The sequence below is a fragment of the Pelophylax lessonae genome (assembly GCF_965119305.1).
Source record: "Pelophylax lessonae genome assembly, chromosome: 5".
Lineage (NCBI taxonomy): Eukaryota > Metazoa > Chordata > Amphibia > Anura > Ranidae > Pelophylax > Pelophylax lessonae.
Genome location: NC_138772.1, coordinates 322,748,217 through 322,773,308, shown reverse-complemented (window position 1 = coordinate 322,773,308; position 25,092 = coordinate 322,748,217). Strand labels below are relative to the sequence as shown.

Below are 25,092 nucleotides of genomic sequence, written 5' to 3'. Positions count from 1 at the left end.
TTCCCATAATGACAGAGCGTAAAGAGCTTGTTGATGAAGGATGGCAGAGACATCATCAGAAGACCAATTTAAAGTAACAGGTTCTCTAAGCCTTATCCAAATAAGATCGATTTTTATGCATTACACTTCCAGAGGTGGATGCTGCCCTCTAGGTCTGGTGCATCAAATGTCTTTGCCTTTTAAAAAAACTCAGTTGCCTTTACAGAATACTTAAATAATCCCAAAGAGAAATTGGGAAATTGTTGAAGATCCTATGGATGGTTAAATGGACTTGGTTACACCAGATGCATGCAGTCAAGAATGCATGGACAGTGTTTAATTTGGATTCATTGACCTAGTTCACACCAGTGCAGTCTAGTGAAGTCAAAGTAAAATGTTACATTGTTTCTGTATAGAACACATCTGGAAAGTATCAGAATGCATCAAAAACACTCAGAACCACATCTGGAACTCAGAAATTGTGGTGATCTGGCCATTAGGCTTGTAGAGAATCTATACAGTGACAGGTTTTGCCTGTCAACCAACAGCGTTAACTTTGATATATAAACTGTTTAGAAATGGCATTAAATTCAAGACTGGAAACTGCAAGATTTGGCACAGTTTCTGGAGGAGTTGAACCTGGCAGCTGACTTTTGTTGGAGGCTTTGATAAACCTAGTACAAGCACTGGCACACTCAGTCACAGCCATGAGAGCATTGTGGTTACTCCACTGGAGGGCAGATGGAACTTCCAGACATACCTTCAACATTTCCTATAATGGGAGGTTATTGTTTGGTCAAACGCTGAACAAAGTAGGCTGGAAAGTCTTTTGAAGGTGCGTCCCAATAGTGTCTTCTAGTTTCGGCCAGGAGGCCTGAGTGAAGATGATGATGATTGTAGCCTCGTTCTGCAGGGTTTTGACGACAATCAAAGAAGACAGAAGGAAGTACAATGGAGAATTCTAGAGCTGACCACTGAATCCATTTCATTCATGACCAACAGATCTCAGAAAAGAAAATGTTTGCAAGATTACATTTAAGGATTTATACTGCTACAAGGCCATCATGCCAGCGATGCCAGAAACATAGAATCATCTTTTTCTAGTTCCTAAGGCAGAAGCCTTCTGGCCTGTTTCAGTTTGAAGGTATCAAATGTGTACATACACACCAAGAGGTTCAAGATAGAGTCCATACAGGACAGTCACAGGTATAGTTCAGCTGGAGGCTCAATTAGTGTCAATCAACCTGCCGACTCGTACCTCTATGTACTAATCAGTTCTGAGCACCAGAAGAAGCATGTGGGATTTGTGGTGGCCAGATGTCCATTCCAGTTTAGGTGTCTGCCTTTTACAGATTTGGCACAGCTCCAGGAATCTTTTAAAGATCTTGTTGGCAGTGGTGCTAACTTAGGCCAGGTGGCACATGAGGGCATGTCAATTTGCCTTCTTTAGTCTGAGCTGGGCTGTCTATTAATCAGAAAATCTTGTGCCTATACAAATTCAACAAGAACTGAAAATTTTGGACATCGCCAATGTGCTTCTTTTAACTTCCCAATCATCTTGAATGGAAGGGAGCCTTTTCTAGCATTGCAAGCCTTTCAGGATCTTTTTCAAGATGGCCTGAGTGAAGTTGATTGACAACAAGACAGCAGTAGCCTACATTGCTTGCCAAGGGGACACAAGAAGTATTTTCCTGATTTAGGCACCAATGTAATACTCACTGTATACAGTTCCTCCAAATCTCTCTTCTGTCTGATGTTCCTTAAAAGTCTAACCTACCTCCTGTGTTAGCTCCTGAGACTTCCAACCCCTCCCATTTGTTTGGTACATACCCCACTCTTTGTTTTACCTAGTCCACACCACTCCATGTTGTACTCTGTGCTGTACATTACATACTGTGATCAATAATTCTCACTGCTCTACGTATTAGTTACATACTCAACTCCATGTTTTCATATACAGTATGGAACTGATTTCCCACCACTCTATTCTGTGCATTTTACACTACACATCACTTTAGTGACTGCTATAATATTCTACTTTCCATACACCATATCGTGCATTAAATACACTGCCTATTGTCTACCTTCTTACAGCCCAAGCACCAGATCATTTTTTTTAGCTATTATCCCTCCAGTAGCCTTACAATTTGCTAGTGTTTCTAATGCCAGTATAGGTGTTCTAAATGACCATTTTACAAACCAGTATCACTGCCAATTTAAAAACAGGACAAGTAGTAGGCAAAAAAAATATTTATTGGAGAGTACTTTTTATTCTGAGACAGGATTCAAAAGCTTTTATTATCCAGCAATCGCCAAAGTATCCAATCTGTTATTAATCTGGAACTTACCCTATAGGAAAAACAAAACAGCAGTATAAGTTTTTTCTTTTTATTAAAACTAACTGTACTAAGAAAAATACAAACACACAACATAAGTTAATGCTAACACAGATTTCACTAATTATTGATTTAATTAGGTCTCCAAATTGCTTAGGGCATGGTAATCCATGGCAGTGTTAACCTTTTTTTCCGGTCAAGGCACCCTTTAAAACTATGGATGATCGAAAGCACCCCATTCTAAAATGTAAAAAACGAAACTAATAGTTTCACAAAATGCTATCCACACATGCAAGACACCAAACATTAGTGGTCATTTACTCTTTCAAAGCAAAAACACTTTTGCACACCGGTACGGAATAGTATTCCAGCATTTCTTCTTCCTCATTTTCTCTCCGCCACACAGCTAACGTGACCCGAATGCTGACAGAGACTGGGGGGGCGAGGAGTGCAGATGCCGATGTTCTCCTCCTCAACCAACGATGTCAGTGATTGTTAGGGCTCTGGCAGCTGCCCTGAACCATGCCCAAGGTTGTAACATTGCACAATAAAAACCTGTGGCTTTGTGTAACAAAAAAGCAGGCTTGATCCACCCGCTGGCTTGTACACATATTTTGGTCAATTTGGAACAATGTTTAGGCATTTTGCCAAGGCATCCCTTAGGAACCCAGAAAGCACTCTGGTTGAAAAAGTCTGATCTGTGGAAATAACTTATTACAAACAATTCACAATTACCCCCTTTAACCACACTAAAAAAGGCATTATGCACCCTAATTGCGTGGAAGAGTTTATTTAACTACTTCAATACTGGGCACTTTCAATCCCTTCCTGCCCAGGCCAATTTTCAGCGCTCTCACACTTTGAATGACAAAAGTGCTGTCATGCAACGCTGTGCCCAAACTAAATTTTATCATTTTGTTCACACAACTAGAGCTTTCTTTTGGTGGCATTTAATCACCACTTTTTTTTTTTTTTTTTTTGCCAATCGATAAAAGCCTGAAAATTTTGGGAAAAAAAATTAAATTTTCTTAGTTGGCTATAAAATTTTACAAACAAATAATTATTTTACATAAATTTAGGTTTAAAGTATATTCTGCTACACTTCTTTGGTGAAAATAAAAATTTAGTGTATATTAATTTAGTCTGTAGGAAAGTTCTAGAGCCCACAAACTATGGTATATATCTGAAAATTATCTAATTTTTTGGAGGTACAAAAATGCCAGGACAGTACAAATACAGCCCCCCAAATGTCCCCCTTTTAGGAAAAAACAATCCAATTTTTTGCAAAATTAATAAAAAAAAAAAAAAAAAAAAAGTTTTCCACATTCCGTCACCAGTGCAGTACAGTGTTATCATATAACTGGTGTGGCAGTGATCAGGGACACTGAATAGTGACAGCACAAAAGAAAAATGTTTTAATTATTTTCAATTATTTTAGTACATTTTAACAATTTCTTTTTAACACACTGTGACCAGAGCAAAATAATGTTACCATAGTAACATTGTACTACTCTGGGGAAGTGATAAGGATTTTTTTTTTTTTAACACATTATGAATGCTTACAGCAGTGCATTACATTACAATAAGCAAGCATTTTACTCAATGAAACTGATTCATTCAATTTGTTTGTTTTTGATTAGCGGCGATTGGCCAAAGCGAATAATATGGTACAGATGGGCTGTGATTAGCCCTGTCTGTACCATGTGCTCACTCTGACCAATCACAGCTAATAACTCAATTGTACACAATGGATGGCATGAAAGGTAGCCATCCATTGTTTACAACTGTCATGTGCCCTGTTGCGATTGCTCACTACGGTCATATATGGTACCAGCAGAGAGCCGGTACACTGATCAGTCATCGGCTGTGTGACAGATAGTGCGGCTGTGTGCGAGGCGCGATCGGGGAGGACGTCATAGGACATCCACCCGGATCGATGAGAGGCCCGCCAGGAACTGATTAAAGGCAAAAGAGGAAAAAAAATCAGTAGGTGATAATTTTTCGGTAGCAAGTCTCTTATTTCTAATACATTCTGAGCAAGTCCAAAAATAAAAAAAAAAATCCCCTTACAACTACATTTAACTGTCAGTTACACGACAATCAAAAACATTTGGTAATTCCAGTTTGAACTATTATCAGTGAAGTCCATTTGTTTAAATGAATGAACATTAAAGTGGTAGTAAAGTCGTGTTTTCAAAAAAAAAAAAAGAAAAAAGCTGGTACCCATGCAGGTTTAAGTCATAGGCCCCTTTCACATGGGCAGTGCGCCCAACGGACTCTGTTTTGCTCAGGGGGATCGATCTGCCGATCCCTGCTGAGCAGGTTGATGACAGTTCCGTCTCCTCTTACTTTGCAGAGACGGAGCTATCAGATTCCACTCTCCTCTGTGGGAGATCAGATGAAAATGGACCACCTGCCCGTGTTCATCCGATCTTCCAGACGGATGGAAAATAGGGTTTCCATCCTTCCGGATTTCACGGACAGGATTGGATAGCAGCGGGTATGTCTCCGCTGACATCCGCTGCTCCATAGGGCATCTGATCAGGACCAGAAAGGAAAGCCCATGGGCCTGCCTTAATGTACTAGTATGCATCGCATACTAGCACATTATGACAGACTTTCTGAAAACAAAGCCCTCCAGTGCTGGTCATTGGTGCCCTCGGCGGGGGTGGGGGGTGGGGGGTGGGCACATTTATGACAGAAGAGACCACGACCACTAGGGTCTCCTCTGTTATAAAAACCCCATCTGTCCGCAGATTTTAAATATCAAGATTTTACTGACACTTTAAAGTGCAATTAAGGCTTAATTTTTGTATGGAAGGAACTGTTTTACCTCAACCTGCCATTACAGAACTTTCGTTTTAAAAATGTATTTGCTTGCCTAATATGCTGGTCCAAAATTTGCAATGGCAACCAACATATTTTATCACAGGTTTTCTTTAAACTACAGCTCTACCAAAAAGGTTAACTTCACTTTTGTGGGAAAAAATATAGCAAATAAAAAAATAACATAACAAATACAATTGCTACAGAATAGATTGAAATTTAATGTTAAAAATTTAATCTGCAGCACTGTAATATTCTGTAAAACTGAATGCAATATGGCAACCTGGAGGCCTTCTGTATACAGGTGTTGTACAGAACGACTCGAGAACTTTCATTTCCTGCTTTGATGAAGAACTCTGGGGGCAGGTTTTAGACTTCCTCTGCAACATAACTCATTTCTAAAGGTATACAGACACCGCAGCTTTTTTCAACAGAATCCTGAAAGTGCATCAGCTGCTTGTAATGAATTAGTCACTCCCATTCAGGAACAGTCCTGCACAACACATGATTTACAAAGAGCTATTCCTTCAGAGCAGAAACAGGTAGGAATCTGAAACAAAGTTTAAAATCCATGCAACGTACATTGATCACCCGGAGGAGAATGTTTCCTTTCATCAACAAAAGTGAAGTTACTCTTTAACCAGTTGCCGACAGCTTTAATGCTACAGTGCGGGCCGGTTGCGCAGAATCACCTTTAAATGCACGTAATTCTGCTGTTATGGGTAGGGGGCGTGCCGCTTGTGCTGTGATTAGTCTCATCCCAAACCAAACAGTGGGTGCCAGCCAATGGAGGACCACCGGAACACGCTGATCGGCGAGGAGAAAGACAGGACGCAGCTCTGCCTATGTAAACAAGGCAGAGCTCTGTCCCATTAGCAGGGATGTGCTGGATTTTGTTTCCACGCAAACCAGGAATAAAAATCAGCATATCCTTTAGTGAAAGCACCTTACAGTACACACAAACACTGGAAGGCCAGTGTTTCTCAACCTTTTTTCAGGGAAGGCACCTTTTAAAATTATGGACAGTCTTGAAGACCCCCATTCTAAAATGTAAAAACTAAACAGTTTTACATGGATGCAGCAACATCAATACATGTAGGACATTCAACGTAAGAGGTGATATAGTCTTACAAATCCAATACACTTTTGCAAACTGGTACTGACTAGTATTTAAATGTTTCTCTTCTCCCTCAGTTTTTTCTCCATCACTTAGCTAATGAGACCCCAAAGCTGATGGGGAGAGGCAAAGGAGGGTCAAACAAAGATGATATGCAAGCAACGGATATCCTCCTTATCAACTGATGATGTCATCCTGAACAGACTGAGGTGCAACCTGGCAGCGTTGAATGGACTGAAACAATGTCCCAAAGATGCTCTATATGATTTAGGTCAGGCGAGCATGGGGGCCATTTATTGGTATTAACTCCTTAATACTCCAGGAACTGGCTGCATACTCTCACCACATGAAGCCGTGCATCAGAAGGAACCCAGGACCCACTGCACCAGAGTAGGGTTTGACAGTGGGTCCAAGGATTTCATCCCGATACCGTAAGGCAGTCAGGGTGCCATTGTCTAGCCTGTAGAGGTCTGTGCATCTCTCCATGGTCATGCCTCCCCAGACCACCACTGACCCACCACCAATCCAATCATGCTGAGCGATGTTACAGGCAGCATAACAATTCTCGATGGCTTCTCCAGACCCTTTCACGTCTGTCACATGTGCTCAAGGTGAACCTGCTCTCTTCTGTGAAAAGCACAGGGTGTCAGTGGCGGACCTGCCAATTCTAGTGTTCAATGGCAAATGACAATTGAGCTCTACAGTGCTGGGCAGTGAGCACAGGGCCCACTATAGGATGTCGGACCCTAAGGTCACCCTCATTAGGGCTGCTTCTGATTGTTTGGTCAGAGGCATTCACACCAGTGGCCTGCTGGAGGTCATTTTGTAGGGCTCTGGCAGTGCTCATCCTGTTCCTCCTTGAACAAAGGAGCAGCTACTGGTCCTGCTGATGGGTTAAGGACCTTCTACAGCCCTGTCCAGCTCTCAGAGTAACTGCCTGTCTCCTGGAATATCCTCTATAGGGTCCAGGTATTGCCTCATGCTACCAGTAGTGACACTGATCCTAGCCAAATGCAAAAAATAGTGAAAAACAGAAAAGATTAGTAGGTAAAAAAAAATGGCAGTTGCCTTCACCTGTAAAACCATTCCTGCTTTGAAGGTCGTGTCCATCTAGTGCACCTGTTAATTTAACATCAAAGCAGCTGAAACTGATTAACAACCCCCTCTGCTACTTAACTGACCAGATCAAGATCCCAGGAATTTATTGACTTGATGCATCACTCTGATTAAAAAGGGTTCCTTTATTTTTTTGAGCAGTGTATACCACATGTGAGAGGATGGAGGTAAGAGGAGCTTGTTAAATAATTCACACTAGCAGTTGGGGGGGGGGGGGGTTCAATAGGTTAAAGCAGGTTTGCCATTTCGGGCATTAAAACAGGCCCTGAAGAGGCCTACTATGAGTGGCATTTCATTAGTATTTAGATAAATCCCAACAAAATTTAGACTATACTGCATTTATGAGTAGAATAGGTGGTCACCAAGGATGTAGCTTTAAAAGCTTGGGTGGTTCACCCTGTTGGGGCTTGCTCACTTTGGCCTCTGAAGAACAATTTGCATTCAGATCGCTCTTTGGAGAACATTTGAAAGGCAGCAAGGAGGCATTGTATCGCCTCCTCACTGCCTGCTTTAACCCCTTCAAACCCACACTAACATCACAACCACATGCATTGCATGCGGTTGAATGGCAATTGCAGAGCAACCCAAATCATTGGAATATGGCAACAGGGCATAATTCCAGACATGGCCACAAGGTATTTTGGCCATGGCATGTGTACAAACCCAGCCTCAGCAGCTAATGGGGATAGCAGTTGAGGGACAAAGAACGCTTGGCTTAACCATGGGGTTTTACCGTCCCCCAACCACTAGTGTAAACGAGCCCTTAAACCTAGGTTCACAAAGGCTTCAGCTTGTATCTGGGCAGTGTGAAACCAAGCTTTTGTGAAGCATTCAGCAAGCTTTTTCAAAGCTACATGTTTGGATTGCTCTTCAGAGAGCGTTTGACAGGTTCTGTAGAAGCACTGTATTGCCTCTTCACCACCTGCTTTAACCCCTTTATCCCATCACAACCAGGTGCATTGCCGGGCAGGTAGTTGCAGAGCAGTCCCATTCACTTGAAACAACAGGAGGTATTATTCCTGTCACAGCATATGTATATCCCTACCTGGTGCCTCTGCAGCTGAAGAGGGCAGTAGTTTAGACGATGGGGGAGTGGTTTTGGGACAGGGTAAAGCTCCACTCAAACACAGATTTACTGCCCCCCAACAGCTTGTGTCAACACGCCCAAGATTCTTTTTTTATTTGCTCAGGAGTTCTTCCCTAAAGTACAACTATAGGCAAAACTTTTTTATTTTTCATTTTGGATAGAGTAAAGGAGGTTATAACCCCTGTTTTAATTTTTTTTTCTTCTTTTACCATCATTGTCCCATTGCAGAGATTTCCCTTCACTTCCTGTCCCAACACCAAACAGGAAGAGAGCGGAAAGCCCTGTGGCCCCCCAGGTCATCAGAACTAGTGTTCTCATTGGAAGATTTCCCCTCTATTACTTTTCTGGGGACAGCCCAAAATTTGGGATTTTCTTTTACTTTCAATGATAATGGTAAACATGACACAAGGAGAAGCTCCTTAACAGGGGCACAGACAGCAAAAAAACTGACAAGCATTCTAATCCTGCTGCACTCTATTCAAAAGTTTTTTAAAAAAAGTTGCCTTTAGTTATACTATATTCGGTTCCAATGAAAGCTGGATTACCAGCCAACTACCATAAATGAGTGCACTTTTTTTAGTTTTGGATATACTGGAGGGGGATTAGACATCTGTCAGTTTTTATTGCTGTCTATATCTCAATTAAGGATATTCATCCTATTTGTTCTGTTTACCATTATTGAAAGTAAAAGAAGATCCCAAATTTTGGGTCATTCCCATAAAAGAGGGGAAATCTTCCAATGGGGATACTAGTTCTGATGACCTGGGGGTTCCGAAGGAATTCACTTAATTTGCAGGGATTTCCTCTAACGAAGTGAAGGGAAATCTTCACAATGGGACACAGATGGCGGAAAAAAAAATCTGTCAGGGGTTATAACCCTCCCTTACTCTATCCAAACTTAAAATTTTTACTTTAGTTCTACTTTAACTCCAGGCAATAGCAGTTTCTTTCTCAAGCCTTCTATTTCAAACCTTTGCACTGAATCTAACCTACTTTTCTGCTTACTTTGCTCCTTTGTATAGATATTCTAATATGTGATGTCATCATAAAGTCTTGATCAGGATTCTAGAAGGGGGGGCTCTACATACACTGAACAAAATTATAAACGCAACACTTGTTTTTTTCCCCCATTTTTCATGAGCTGAACAAAGATCTAAGACTTTTTCTATGTACACAAAAGGCCTATTTCTCTCAAATGTTCACAAATCTGGCAAAATGTGTGGTAGTGAGCACTTCTCTTTTGCCGAGATAATCCATCCACCTCACAGGTGTGTCATATCAAGATGCTGATTACACAGCATGATTCTTGCACAGGTGTGCCTTAGGCTGGCCACAATAAAAGGCCACTCTAAAATGTGCAGTTTTATCACACAGCACAATGCCACAAGTTTTGAGGGAGCGTGCAATTGGCATGCTGACTGCAGGAATGTCCACCAGAGCTGTTGCCTATGAATTTAATGTTCATTTCTCGATCATAAGCAGTCTCCAAAAGCATTTCAGAGAATTTTGGCAGTACATCCAACTGGCCTCACAACCAAAGACCACGTGTAACCACACCAGCCCAGAACCTCCACAACCAGCATCTTCACCTCCAAGATTGTCTGAGACCAGCCACCCAGATATCTGCTGCAACAATCGGTTTGCATAACTAAAGAATTTCTGCATAAACTGTCAGAAACCGTCTCAGGGAAGATCATCTGCATGCTCGTCGTCCTCATTGGGGTCTCGACCTTCATCATCGTAAGCAAATGCTCACATTCAACGGAATCTGCCCCTTTGGAGAGATGTTCTCTTCACGGTGAATCCCGGTTCTCTTAGATCTTTGAGTTCAGCTCATGAAAAATGGAGGCAAAAACAAGTGTTGCATTTAAAACTTTGTTCCTTTATAGCTTCCTGTAAACATAGGCACTTTGCCCTACTCAACAGGGCATCTCTCCACCCCCTCAATTTGCCCTTCTCTAGTTTGTAGAGGTCAGTTGCCTGGCAACTCAAGATGCAAATAGATCTAAGCAAATCAAATCAAAAACCTTACCTACCTTTCTCTTCTGTCATCTCAAACTTCCTGTTCTGTCACTTGCTGACTGATTATTTTGAGTGACTAATTTACAGCGCTGACAATTGGGTTGATTTACTAAAACAGGAGAGTGCAAAATCTGGTGCTGCTGTGCATGCACACAGTCTAAGAGCCCCTAGCTACAGTCCAGATGTTCCCTATTCTCCCTCTTCATAAATACCCTAACTTGCTTCCTCGGTTTCCCACCTGCTGTACTCTTTTGCTTTAAGTTTATTGTGAATGAGTAGTGGTTTCAGCATAACAGTAAGAAAACGTTTAGTGCTCTAAAGCAATGACAGGATCTCTACCTCAACAACTTTCTACACACGGCTTCCTTAAACTAAACCTCAGAAATAAAATATGAACAAAGCATGTCTGCTGTTTTGTTCCTCTATCAGCAGGAGTCACTTCTGAAAAGTTTTCCTGACACCAAGAGAAAAATGGTGACGGGAGGGATCTCCAGCTAATCGACAGCCTCAGCTCTGTTCTTCTTTAATATGTGGAGGGGAGAGATGGGGGTGTCCCTTCCCTCCAAGCAGCTGTCAGAGCTCTCCTCACTGAACTCTGCAGAGCGTAGCTTATGCTCTCCACCCCCTTATTTCTGAACTTTCAGATGAAAAATTCAGCACTTTAATCGAATAGAGAAGGGCTGCAGATAGACAGCTACAACTTATGTAGTTTCATCCCTGTGTATCGCCTGAGGCCAGTCACTTCACTGGGTAAATGTAAGGGTTTACAATCACTTTAACAAAGTTGTGTGGGTGGGTGGGTGGATGGCTGCATGGGCAAGGACAGGGGCCTAAATAAAACAAAGTTCTCTTCAGTGGCGGCCCATGCATAGGGGGCACCAGGGCGCCGCCCCCCCCTACCCCTAAAGAAAAAAAAATTACAAAACGAACAAATAAAGTTTTGTGTTCGCCGCTACCCCGGCCTATGTGGTGGGTATGGGGGGGGGGGGGGTTTTACGACCCAGAAGGGCGCCGATTGGCTGCCTTCTGGGGGCGTAACCTGAGCGCAAGTCATTGCGCTTGGGCACCCCCACTTTCCTGATATCCTGGCTGTGATTGGTCCAGTCTACAGCCTGGACCAATCATCCAGGACATCCCATGGCCCCATGCTGACCCCGCTGACGTCGCGTGGACCGGCATTGCAGAGAGCGGAGAGGAGACCGGAGAAGAGGAGAGGGAGAAGCCGAGCCTCCAGGTAAGTGCACTGCTCCGTCGGGCACGCACGCATAGCTCTGCATTGTGGGATGTATACTTGTGGTCACTGCATTGGAGGCACGCACGCATAGCTCTGCATTGGGGGACATATACTTGTGGTCACTGCATTGGAGGCACGCACGCATAGCTCTGCATTGGGGGACATATACTTGTGGTCACTGCACTGGAGGCACGCACGCACGCACGCATAGCTCTGCATTGGGGGACATGTATACTGGTGGTCACTGCATTGGAGGCACGCACGCATAGCTCTGCATTGGGGGACGTATACTTGTGGTCACTGCATTGGAGGCACGCACGCATAGCTCTGCATTGGGGGACATGTATACTTGTGGTCACTGCACTGGAGGCACGCACGCATAGCTCTGCATTGGGGGACGTATATTTGTGGTCACTGCATTGGAGGCACGCACGCATAGCTCTGCATTGGGGGACATGTATACTGGTGGTCACTGCATTGGAGGCACGCACGCATAGCTCTGCATTGGGGGACATGTATACTGGTGGTCACTGCACTGGAGGCACGCACGCATAGCTCTGCATTGGGGGACATGTATACTGGTGGTCACTGCATTGGAGGCACGCACGCATAGCTCTGCATTGGGGGACATATACTTGTGGTCACTGCATTGGAGGAACGCACGCATAGCTCTGCATTGGGGGACGTATACTTGTGGTCACTGCATTGGAGGCACGCACGCATAGCTCTGCATTGGGGGACATGTATACTGGTGGTCACTGCATTGGAGGCATGCACGCATAGCTCTGCATTGGGGGACGTATACTGGTGGTCACTGGAGGCACGCACGCATAGCTCTGCATTGTGGGACGTATATTGGTAGTCACTGGAGGCACGCACGCATTGCTCTGCATTGGGGGATGTATACTGGTGGTCACTGGCTGCACTGGAGGCACGCACGCATAGCTCTGCATTGGTGGACATGTATACTGGTGGTCACTGGCTGCATTGGAGGCACGCACGCATAGCTCTGCATTGGGGGACGTATACTGGTGGTCACAGGCTGCACTGGAGGCACGCACGCATAGCTCTGCATTGGGGGGACGTATACTGGTGGTCCCTGGCTGCACTGGAGGCACGCACGCATAGCTCTGCATTGGGGGACGTATACTGGTGGTCACTGGCTGCACTGGAGCTACACACGCATAGCTCTGCATTGGGGACATGTATACTGGTCACTGCATTGGGGACATGTATGCTGGTCACTACATTGAAAGGGGGCATTTATACTGGTCACTATATTGAAGGGGGCATGTACTGTGGGGTTTGTGCTAGGGGCCTGTACTGTGGGGTTTGTGCTTGAGTTGTTTGTGCGGGGTTTGTGCCTGAGGGGTTTGTGCTGGGGGGGGTCTGTACTGTGAGGTTTGTGCTGGGGGGGTCTGTACTGTGAGGTTTGTGCTGGGGGGGTCTGTACTGTGGGGTTTGTGCCACTCTCAGTCCATGTATCCCATAATAGGATGTCTCTCACAGTATATCCCATAATAGGGCCCCTGTTCCCTATTATGGGATATACTGGTACTGATGGACCCGTTAATATGTGATATATTGGGAGAATTGGTTCACACAAGCAAAATACAGGGGACAAAATGGGTGGAGTCTATAAGGGATGGGGCTTCTGAGAAATGGGAGGGGTCAAAATGGAAGGGCGGGGTCTTGCGCCCCCCCATCTTAAAACTTCACCAGCCGCCACTGGTTCTCTTACAACAAACGCACTGCCAAATAGACTGCCTTTCATTTACAATAAACTTAGAGCAAGTGAACACAGGAGTAGAGAAAGCTGTCATAGAGAGGGTGCAGCTGTGATCAGTGGGTGGCGACAGGCGGGGAGAGGTAGTGTAAGCCAAACCACCACCAGATGCTCAGCTTTCTGGGCTGCATGCAGTGATGAAATTAGCACTGCTTGCTAAGGGGGCAGCGACAAGACTGATCACCTAGGAGATGAGAGCAGGCTGTGATGACTGATCTTGCAGACAAGAAACAGGTGTCTTAGAAATGTCTTAACCTATCTATAACATAACTGGGGAAATCACTGAAAGGCAAGTAGAGATCTAATTGTCTGCCAGAGATCTGTTTTGCTCTGGGTTTAGCTTTAAAGACAAATGTTGTTTTACCATCATACATGCAACCATAATAAAAAACTGTAGTTGACTATTTTAATCCAAAGGAATTATTTCTGTTTCATAAATCAGAAACCTTGGGTGAGGTCATCTTTCCTTCTTCCTCTTTGACACAGCATCTAGAACAAAAGAAACAGGTTAACCAGCAACTTTATTCTCTTTCTCAGACAAGAAAAACGGCAGATAAATCTGCGTGTGATTAGATGGGTGATTGCTTCCTGCATTAAAAAAAAACTATACTTTTAACACAGTTTAGGTAAAAGAGAATACCTTTTGTGTATGAAAGACATCAGCTCACATTTTTCACTTGGCCAGAAGGCCCATTTGACTACCTCTAAGGTGCTCATTAAATAAGTGCAAATTGAAGTACCCAATAGAACAAGCAAAACAAGTCATCCTTCACCAATTAGGTTTCAGAAAATTGAAATCTGATTGGTTACTATGCTTTACTGCACTTGGCACACTTCATTGCACTTTGCACAACATTAGCTTACTCAGTAAGTCCAATCATCTAAAAGCACATATTTTATCAAAATGGCACATGTGGCACTTGAACTGCACAAAGCAGAGGACAAGTGATAAAAAGACAACCCAAAAAAAAAAAAAAACCCACAGCACTTGAACTGTTAACGTTTATGCCTATTTATATGGCTATTGTGGTTTAAAAAAATTAGTATTTTCTAAATATTAAGAAATGAATTGATTTGAAAAACCCTATTTTTGCAATGTTTCTATATGCTTTTCTTAATAGTAAGAAATTGTTCATTTGGATACACCTATTGTTTTCGCAACGTTTCTATATGCTTATCTACACATGCTGTCAAGAATGACCTTGTGAGGGAGGTGAAGATGGTGTCTCAGCAAAGCAGCCGTTGGGAAGCCTTGTCTTGCTTTCCATTTTCCTTTCAGCACCATCAAGAGGAAAAGTGAGAAAACAGCACAAACATTAGTTAATACCACAAGCATTAAAAAAAACAAAAAAACACTAACACAGATTGAGAGTATGAGATTTAAAAATTTATTTGGTATCATAAAGTTGAGAATCATTGGAAACTATTCAAAGGTGACCTATGTCTCCAAAGACAGCAAACATTCTACTTACTGAAATAAATGGACTTTTCAATCATTAGTGGCATTTCCCATTTTATCGGTTATGAATCAAAATAGACATCTTACAAATGGCTACAGATACCTTTTTCACAAAAGACTTTATTATCTAATGATGCATACTGAAAACATACAGATATCTGCATGGGTCACTGTACATGCAGCAAAACCACCTTCACTTTACAATAAGTGAGTCAAATGTTTATGCAAAAAGAACATTTGAAGGTTTAACAAAACGTTTCATTTACAAGAGAAAAAAGGTAAAGAAGCAATTACCGCTTTTAAAAAGCAGCTGATTTTTGTTCAAGAGTGGAGAGTTTATTCCTGTATTGAAAGACAATATGATCACAAACAGTGAAAACAAAGAACAAAGAAAACACTTCAGATAGACATTTTGCAGGGAATCCTTTTGCCAGACAAATTGGCTGTCCCTCTGCTTACTGTTCAGTTACAAAAAAGTACATTTTTCAATACACAGAACCTTTAGAATGCTTCTTTGTACAAGTATTTAAACATGACAGGATGCATTATGTTACCTAGCCTCTAAACTGTCAGTCAACCCATAACTGATATCCGTCCTATCTTGATGTTAAAAAAAACTATATCTTACAACAGTTTCTTATATCTTTTGGGGTCTCCAGCATTGATATTTTTTTTACAACTGTAGTCTCCGCACTGATAGTTGTCTCCCTTCCCCCAGATGTGTCCTATTTATCAAAAGCAAATATAGCAGAATAGTGCAAGGCCAGAAGGCCTGGCAATAACGGCCATGGGAGCTTTAAGAAGTCTTTGGGTAATTTAGCCCACCACTGTTTTATTATAGAACTAAATCATCAGTTGTGGGTAGACTGACCCATAAACCTTTGCAGATTGTTTCACATTTTGTATAGAACTTTAAGAATCTACTAGACTAAAATAAAGACAAAAAAGGAACACATTTATGATCCAGTACACTGAAGGCACCCCCTTTCCATCAATTGCGCACATTCCAGTAGAAAGGAATGGAGAGAAAATGTGGATTGAAATTGCCACAAGTACTGTCCAAATTAAAACATTACAAACTAACAAAACTGTAGGTCACTTGTGAAACATGCAGAGGCAGAAAGCTGCCACAGTTAGTTACCAGGGTCTCAATATATATTTACACAACAACATTTTAAAATACCAACAATGTTGATGGGTTTAGCTTACCTTCAGTGTACTGTAAGTTGTACACAACCTGCTTTAAAAGAGGAGACCATCCCTGCAGGCAGGCTCTAGAAGGAACAGGCCTCCCTTCGGCACTGAATAGACCAAGAGCATGCTGCTGAGGCCTGCGCACACAACCTAGGAAAACGTGAATATAAACAGCATTTATGCTCGTCATGTTTTCTCAAAACAAAAGTAAAAAAGAAAAAAAAAAAAAAAAGAAAGAAAATGAGCCGCGACCGCTAAAAATAAAATATTAACATCCAACAATCAAATTGCAACTTTCTTTCCCCAAATATAATGTTCAAAGGAAATTGCATTTGTACTCTTGAGTACAATTCAGCCAATTTACAAGCACTCCTACTGTGAAAAAAGTACATATATCACAATTGATAAAAAGTAAAATATACTCTTGAACAATTCATGCTTCCTCAACTTTGCAATGGAAATATTTATATGTTTATATACATTAACAGGCTGCTGTAGGTGGTCTTCAATCCCGGTGTGTGATCTAGTGAAATCATTTCCCACATTTAGATCTTTTCCTGGATGAAAGGGTGCTGAAGTGCTTGATTGATGCTTATTCGTTTCGCTGGATCTAGCATTAGGATCTGATCCAACAAGTCTTTTAATTGGTGCACTTTTTTACGTTGGTCTTCTGGAAGTCTCTGCAATCCAACTAAATCAGCCAACAAGTCCTTTGTTGGGTTAATAGTGCTCATGACTGTAACTTTTTCCTGGAAAGCAGTAATACGTTTGTTTAAAAAAAAAAAAAAAAAACCCACACACAATTAGTGCAGAGAAATAGCATTGCTACTTAAAGTAGATATCTAGGCAAAATGTTTTTTTCCCTTTGAATATAGAGCAAGGAAGGGTTATAACCCCGGTCAAATTTTTTTTCGCCATCTGTCCCATTGCAGAGATTTCTGTTCATTTCTTGTCCCGTAGCCAAACAGGAAGTGGGAGGAAATCCCTGCAAATTAAGGGAATTCCTTGGGGACCCCCAGATCATTCCCATTGAAAGTTCTACACTATTATTTTTCTGGGGACAACCCAAAAATTAGGTTTTCTTTAATTTTCACTTTCAATTTTAACGGTAAACAGGGCAAAACGAGAGGGTGAATCTCCCTAATGGGGGGCATAGACTGCAATAAAAATCGACAAGTGTTCTAATCTCTCTGCACTCTATCCAACACTAAAAAAAGTTTAGCCTTAGTTAAACTTTAAAGTATCCCTAATAAAGTTTTTTTTTTCTTAAGAGTGGGGAAGGGTTAGAATTATTTGTTTTATTTAGTTTTTTTTTTTTGCTCTCGTCCCTGGGGTACTCCTAGTCACCATAATCACCACAGAGGAAAACCCAAAATGTTACTTAGCTAAAATCCCCCCGCCCCTACATCGCAAAAACATTTCACAGGATTTTGAAAACACCATACTCTATTCATAAACTATATATATATATATATATATATATATATATATATATATATATATATAAAAAGTGTGGGGAGTTTTAAATATGCTGTATACTTTAATATAATAAAATTTCACAGCACTGTTCCCTTCAGGTTGGGTAAAAGGCACATGCATGTGCAATAAAGAAAACTGACAATACTTACACCTGGTTCACACCTATGTAGTTTACTTTTGATCTGTTTCTGCAGTGCTTTTTGCACATGCATTTTTCACACGTTTTCTAAATCGTTTTCCATTTTTTTTTTTGTGGCCAATTCGTTGTGCAGAGTAACCACTTCAATACAGGGCACTGTTACCCCCTTCCTGCCCAGGCCAATTTTCAGCTTTCAGCGCTGTCGCACTTTGAATGACAATTGCACGGTTATGCAACACTGTACCCAAACTAAATTTTTATAATTTTGTTCAAACTAGAGTTTTCTTTTGGTGGTATTTAATCACCACTGGATTGTTTATTTTTTGCTAAATAAACGAAAAAAGACTTAAAATTTTGAAAGAAAACTTTCCTCATTTGCTATAAAATTTTGCACAAATAATTATTGTTCATAAACTTAGGCCAACATGTATTCTGCTACATTTCTTTGATGAAAATAACTCAAATCAGTGTATATTAATTTCACATTTGAAAAGTCCCTCACCCTTTTCAAAAATGCAGTGGTTGAAAAAAGCATAGATGTGAATGTGTCCCCATAGGAAACCATGTTAGATGGACTGTAGTGCGTTTCTGCAAAAAGCACTAAAAACACATAGGTGTGAACCAGGCATTAGTGCAATAACCTTTACAAAGTTTCCCTCTATGAAGTATGAGAATTAGTGGTGCACCGAAATGAAAATTCTGTACCGAAATTAAAAATTCAAGATGCACTTGGCCGAAAACCGAAACGGACAGCTTTAAAGAAATATATATGGATTTCTTATAAATAATTGTATTATATTCGACTTTTTAAATATAAATTTAAATGAATATAAATTTATTTTCAGTGGCCATTTTTTTCTAACCCTATGTTTGACCGATAATTTTTAGCAGCCAATATATTGGTGCATCCCTAGTGAGAATGGGGAAATTCATACTACTATGGATGTTTTCACAGTATCATATGTGGAGCTTAGATTGCATTTTTATTAACAGGAATCCACTGGGCAATACAGGACTCAAACTCTCTTTAGAAAAAACTGCATTCAGGTAGAATTCAATAAAAAAGTAAAATTAATACGTACTCTTTCTGTAACTTTGTCAACTTCAATATACATGAAGTTAAGATTTGAGTCAAAGTGCTGGTCCTTAAATACACCTTTCCGAATCATCTGCAAATGATACATAAAAAAGGTCGCTAAAAACTCCCTAAAAAACTTAGTAATGAAAAACATTCAAATTTGAGCAACATCAATAATATATAGGTTGTTCCACTTGCAATCAACAACCCATTCTTTAAAAAATCTGCACACATCTGCATAGAAAAAGAATGTCTAATACATTACATTTCTGTATAAAACCCTTGTGCCTGCCTCACTGTCAATTTTCAAATAAAAACTGAACTTTAGAAAAATAGCCAGTGCAGAGCAAACAACATTTTTATGTGGGCTCTGACATCAGAAGACCAGCCAGTCCTTTTAGCAGAACCCAAGACTGAACTGATTAATAAGTGGTCCTGCTGGGTTAAAGTGGCTGTAAGGGTAGAAGGTCTGTTACCATAATGCATTCTCTGCATTAAAGGTAAAAAACCTTCTGTGTGCAGCTGTGCCTCCTCACCCCCATATACTTACCTGAACCCTCTCTATCGATCCAGCACTGTGCCCGGGAGTAGCATCTCCCTCTCTTCCTGCACTGGAGATCAAGACAGCAGTGGGAGCTATTGGCTCATGCTGCTGTCAATTACAGCCAGTGAGTAGATAGCGAGGGTGGGTCGCGCCATGCTGTTTCAATAGACACAAACAGCATGGCTCATGAGCAAGCTCAAACAGGTGGGGGGGGGGGGGGGGCAAGGATTTCAGCCAGAGTAGAAATGGCTAAAAATGCAACTGCTCCAGCAGACCCTCCTCCCAGCCTTATAAACTCGATTGTCTCTGGATTCACACACCTACCTAGATTACCTATGCAATTGTCAAGCCTTCCTGGCAAGGTTCGCACATGTGCTCTACCCACAGATAGATAGGATAGAATAGATAGATATTTCTATGGACGTCATTGTACAGGTTTGCCCATAGGGGTTCCAAGTGGGCCTGACAGACTTATGATAAACAGCCAGGTAATCTAGGCAGTAGTATCTTGCTGGATAGGGGGACAAATAAATATGAGACTATATAAGAGAGGGTACTGAGTGCAATATATAAAACTCATATAAAACTGTAAATCTTTTATATTTTTATTTCTCTGTTGCCACTGACAGTGACTCAAAACAGGAAGTGAGGGTCCCCCAAAAATATATAAGTGTTGGCGGGAGTAAGGCTTTAATTTATTTGTTACTCACTTATGTAAAGTCCATTTAAATCTACTAGTTCATCTAAGCCTCCCCCTCTCCAAACAGTGCTGCTGTGCAAGGGTGACTCAGTTGATCCTCCATAGATATATAGCAGCCACCCTAAGACAGGACGTGTATTACTGACCAGATCACCAGGTGAAAATAAAGCAATAAATCCTAAAAAACAAAAGAAAACTAATGCAGCCAGTTTTGGGTTTAATACTGCCTAAAGTTTCAAAGTCAAATATGCTGTTTTAGATAATATTGTTTTGAAAAAGCTACACTAGTGAATCTGGTACTTGTAGTTCATTCATTCACAAGTCTGTGAATGAATGACACAGCCATGTGATGTAGGCAGAGCCCCACATGGTCACGCTGTTTTCAAATTGTGACAGCAGGTGTGGGGAGAAGATCCCTTGCCTGCTGTCACACGGAAGGGAGGATTGGGGGAGGAGAGGAGGCAGGAGCTGGAACAGGTTACGTGTAAAATAAGGGTGGAACATGCAACATGTTCAAAAGGTTAACCTATCCTTTATAATCTACACTATATAGTTCTACCTACATTTTCAAAACATGAAACAGTACAAAATCTATGCTGGAATAAAGATTACATGATTTCTAAAAGCAGCAGCAGTTAAAACCAAATTACCTTGTTTGGCATTTTTCCTTTTAGGTCCATGGCTAATTTTATCATATGGTTATTGGTTTTTCCAGGGAATAATATTTTTCCAGTGTAGAGCTCCGACAATGTGCAGCCAACTGACCACATGTCTATTCCATAATCATATATCTTGCCAATTACTGCAGAAAAAGCAGCAGAATTATTATCCAGAAGCATTTACATCTATACGTTAATATATTGTATACTGAAAAATACTACAAGGTGATTGTTAAAATTGACCTAGAAAACAGAAAATAATTCCATATGCCCCACCTCATTTACAGAATAGTGCTCAAGATTTACTTTTTAAATGTTTACCAAGGGAACATCAGTACTTACTGATTTCAGGAGCTCTGTAAAATCTACTGACAAGATATGGTGTAATGTCATTATCTGCCACATGAGATGCTGATCCAAAGTCACAAAGCTTCAGGATGGTTTTGGATTCATTTACCTTAATAGCAATAAGAAAATAACAGAAAGGTGTTGAGGTCTTCTATTTAAAATATGTACATTTCTATTTTTTTTTTTTTTTTTTAAAATACAGAAATTCCTTTAAAGGCCCTTTCACACTTGTGTGACTTTTCCTGGGACTTGGGACTGCAAAGTCGCATGACAAGTCATACTCCATGATTTCTAATTAGTACCATTCATATCAGTGCGACTTCAAGTTGCAATGACTTCAAAGTATTACCTGCACTACTTTAAGTCTGATTTTGATGCGTTTTGAGGTCCATAGACATAGGCATTGCTTCAAGTACAGTCAAAATCGTGTAAAATCGCGAGGGGAAAAATACGCAAAACGGTGGGACTTTTAGGTCACACAAGTGTGAAGGGGGCCTAAAGCAGATGTGTTCTTTGCCCATGTAGGGCAAAGCAACAGGTATGCTTTGATTTCACCCTCCTAGCAGCATATAATAATCTCTTTCTTTTTCACTACATTCAGCAGCTGGAAGCAAAACAATACCGGGTACTTATGGGTGTGAAGAAGCATAGGACAGTGCAGAGGCTTAAAGATTAGCCCATCGTTGTCATATTGGAAGAGAAAAGTCCTCAGCCCTGTGTAAGCTCCAAGTGGCTCCAGTCAGAGTTATCTCTTTGCTCCTGGCAGCTGAACAAAGATGAAGTAGAAAATGAAAGGTGATATAGCTGGACAGGCAGAAATTAAAGCGAACATGTTGCTTTTTCCTATATGGACAAATAACTCAATAATAATTAGCATTGCACAGTTACCGATATCAGTATTGGTGCAGATACCAAGCACGGGTTCTTGCAAATGCTCCGATACCGAAAAACAGATACCTTTTTCATGTAGTTCAATTTGAGTACATACAAAATGAAAGGGGTCAAACCGCACTGCAAAGAATCACATGTGATTTGAACAGGAATGCGATGCAATTCCTGTCCGAATTACATGTGGTTTCCTGCACCGCTCCTGTGTGAACCCAGGCTTGTCATAGTGACTTCAGCCTGGGTTCACACTTCCCATTCTGATAAGGTCCAGACACAAACTGAGCAGGTTATAAGCAGTGAAACCTGGCCAGTAACCGATCCCACTGTCCTAATCAATGGTACAGAATAGGCACGCAAAGGCTATATACAAAGCCTCTTTTTATTCACTATGTCTCCCTCCATGGTTTCAGCTCTACTACCTATTTGACTGGGAAGTTCAGTATTGAGCTGGACAACGTGCCTATCATGTAACTAATGCTCAACTGCGATATGGACTTTGTATCTTGAAAGAGACAGTCATCCTTTGAAGAACATGATCCGGGCTGTCACAATGGCTGGGGAGAAGAAAAATGATCTGCTTCATTGGCTTAAGTCACTATGACAAGCCTGAGTTCACACAGGAGAGGTGCAAGAAACTGCATGTGATTCGGACAGGAATCGCACACTATTCCTATTCAAAATCACATGCGGTTCTTTGCAGTGCAATTTCAGCCCATTCATTTTGTATGGGCTCAAATCGCACTGTAGAAAAAAATAGGTGTCTGTAATTGGTATCGGCAAATAGTTGAGGAAAAGTGTCGATAACTCGTACTTCCTCTGAAAAAAAACTGGTATGGATGCATCCCTAATAATATAGATTTAAAAAAACAGAAAGAAATTGGATATTGAATAGAGATTTTGTAAACATGCAGTAATTGAGGGTCTGTTAAAAGGAAACTTCAGGCAGACAGTGGCCTATTTATAAAACCGATTTTGTCCTTAGCACCCAGGGTTCGACTGGCAGTGGGCTGGAGAGTCTTGGAGCAGAGAATTTCTATGTTTAAGCATCCATACGTGAGTCACACGATTTAAAAATCAGGTACAAACCATTGCCAAAAAAAAAAACACACACACTGGCACATTTATAAAACAGTGCTGCTTTACACATGCCCTCAAGCTTCACTTGCTTCAGTACTTTGAAGAATATCATAGTGTTTGCAATGAGAGAAGGTAAAACCTTGGTTTTGTTCTGTGAATGCCAGCCAAAACATTTTTAAGTTACATATAGCTATGAAAGTGGAGAAGGCTTAGAAGCCCTGATGGGTTTTTATCGCTGTGCTCAAGTTGGGGAGATTTTCCCTAACTTTCAGCATAGGACAGCAAAGTCAGGCAGTTTCTAACCTTTTTGTCATTCTATCTAGAAAAAAAAAAAAAAAAAAAAAAACACGTTCTGGCTCTTCTAGCTTTTACCACAACAAAAAACAAACAATGTCCCAATTTTTAAGTTCTAAAAAGTTCTTACCAGAATGTTATCAGGTTTTATGTCAGCATGTAGAATATTGCATCTTTTTAGAAGCTTTAGAGCTAAAAATAGTTGCTGACTGTATGACCTCACTGCTTTGATGTGCAGGCCAACGTCTTTGCCATACTTCTTTAAAACTTCACGCAGGTTCATACTGAAAAAAGAAGAGAAAGTAGTTGCTTGCATTGTGAAAAATACATTAATACATGGTCAGAAATATGAAGACAAACAGTTACCTAAGTGGTTCAAATACAAGACACAAGTGCTGTTTATGGTAAAAGTGTCGGAACAACCGCAAACAATGAAACTTGTCATCTGGATCTGCATCGTTCAATTTCTTCAAAAATTCCAACTCTTTCAAGCCAGTTTTTTGCCTGTGGATGGATAACAGATTAATAAATTGGTAAAAGAAAGCAGCATGTAATATGCTTGGCAATATATTTTGAAAACAAAAAAACAATAACCATGTATTTGCAAATCATCTGGGTGTTTAACCACTGGATATAAATCATTTGACTTTTACTTCTTTACTGAGATGAGGAAAAAAAAAAATAGGATAAACTGGCTGACATTCATCATTAGAAAATGTAAAAAGTAAAAGAATTAGCATACCTAAACATTATCGCATGGGGAGAGGGCAGGTACCAAGCCTTTGCAAATTTAGATTTTACAAAGAGAGTATTTGCACGATTGTGCAGCAGTGGGGCATAGCAGGATTCTGAAGATGAGGAGAGTTTACTTTAAGTATGAGTACAGATTTTAAAGTCATTTTCTTTAAGTATGTAAACCTGCAACATCAATTAAAACAAGCACAGGATGCAAAAGCGACATAAAACCAAAAAGTCAAATAAATATAGAGTGCAATAACGACAGATCCCTACCTAGGAGTCTTTTGATTAGTATCTAAATAAAGCAATTTGGTTTATCACCACCCAAATGAAGGAAACTCACATTAAGTCATTGTTTCTGATGATTTTGACAGCGACTTCCTGATTAGCTCTGGCCGTATCTCGAGCACGTACAACATTACTGAAAACTCCTTGACCCGTATATCCATAGACATTATATCGCTTCTCCAGTATTTCACCTATGTTTACACCTATATATGGGGAATAGTTAACAATGTTTAGGCATATTAGACAGAAAAATCTAAACAAGCTTTTGTCAAAAGTTAGTCTGGCTTGTTAATGTTTTATTCGGGTATAAGCCAAAACATTTATACGCTGATTAGTAAAAGATTTACCATTATACTCTTAGGGTAGATTTTGACGTGCAGATCGAGCTTCAAAGGCAACAAACAGGAGGTGAGGAAACCATAACATGTCTCCTCCTCGCCTGTTTAAATCCCATTTTGGCAACAAATGCACTACAACCATGTGCATAGCACTTTGATGGGGGGGGAGGCATTTCCTTATTTGCTTGAATGTGTAGCGTTCATCTGGCTTCCCATTGACCAATTGCTACATGTTGGATAAACTTTGTCATATTCGAGAAGCATCGAAACAGCAGCATGGAAGCACTCCTGCCTGCTGCCCAATGCAGCTTGAGGGGGCGGTTGGCAGACGGCAAAATTTCAGTTTAAATGTGCATTTTTGCTGCC

The 25,092-nt window shown here is 40.9% G+C and overlaps 2 protein-coding genes across 2 annotated transcripts in view; both read right to left on the bottom strand.

The window, feature by feature from the left end:
* Positions 1-2,219: 2,219 nt before the first annotated feature.
* LOC309556757 (uncharacterized protein) lies at positions 2,220-16,346 on the bottom strand (the record flags this gene model as incomplete). Its single annotated transcript, XM_082259254.1, has 5 exons — positions 2,220-2,328; positions 13,950-13,992; positions 14,705-14,775; positions 15,257-15,304; positions 16,172-16,346. 5 exons carry the CDS (start codon positions 16,344-16,346, stop codon positions 2,324-2,326), a joined length of 342 nt encoding a protein of 113 aa, XP_082115380.1. The 3' UTR covers positions 2,220-2,323.
* A 19-nt stretch (positions 16,347-16,365) lies between these two features.
* The window catches only part of PRP4K (pre-mRNA processing factor kinase PRP4K), a 37,942-nt gene continuing 29,215 nt past the window's right edge, over positions 16,366-25,092 (bottom strand). The window contains exons 9-15 of the mRNA XM_082259255.1: positions 24,444-24,591; positions 23,729-23,866; positions 23,493-23,646; positions 21,098-21,212; positions 20,747-20,898; positions 18,857-18,943; positions 16,366-16,905 (exon numbers count right to left, since the gene is read on the bottom strand). Coding sequence (XP_082115381.1) covers positions 16,702-16,905; positions 18,857-18,943; positions 20,747-20,898; positions 21,098-21,212; positions 23,493-23,646; positions 23,729-23,866; positions 24,444-24,591 — 998 coding nt within the window. The 3' untranslated portion in view covers positions 16,366-16,701. The remainder of the gene's footprint in view (positions 16,906-18,856; positions 18,944-20,746; positions 20,899-21,097; positions 21,213-23,492; positions 23,647-23,728; positions 23,867-24,443; positions 24,592-25,092) is intronic.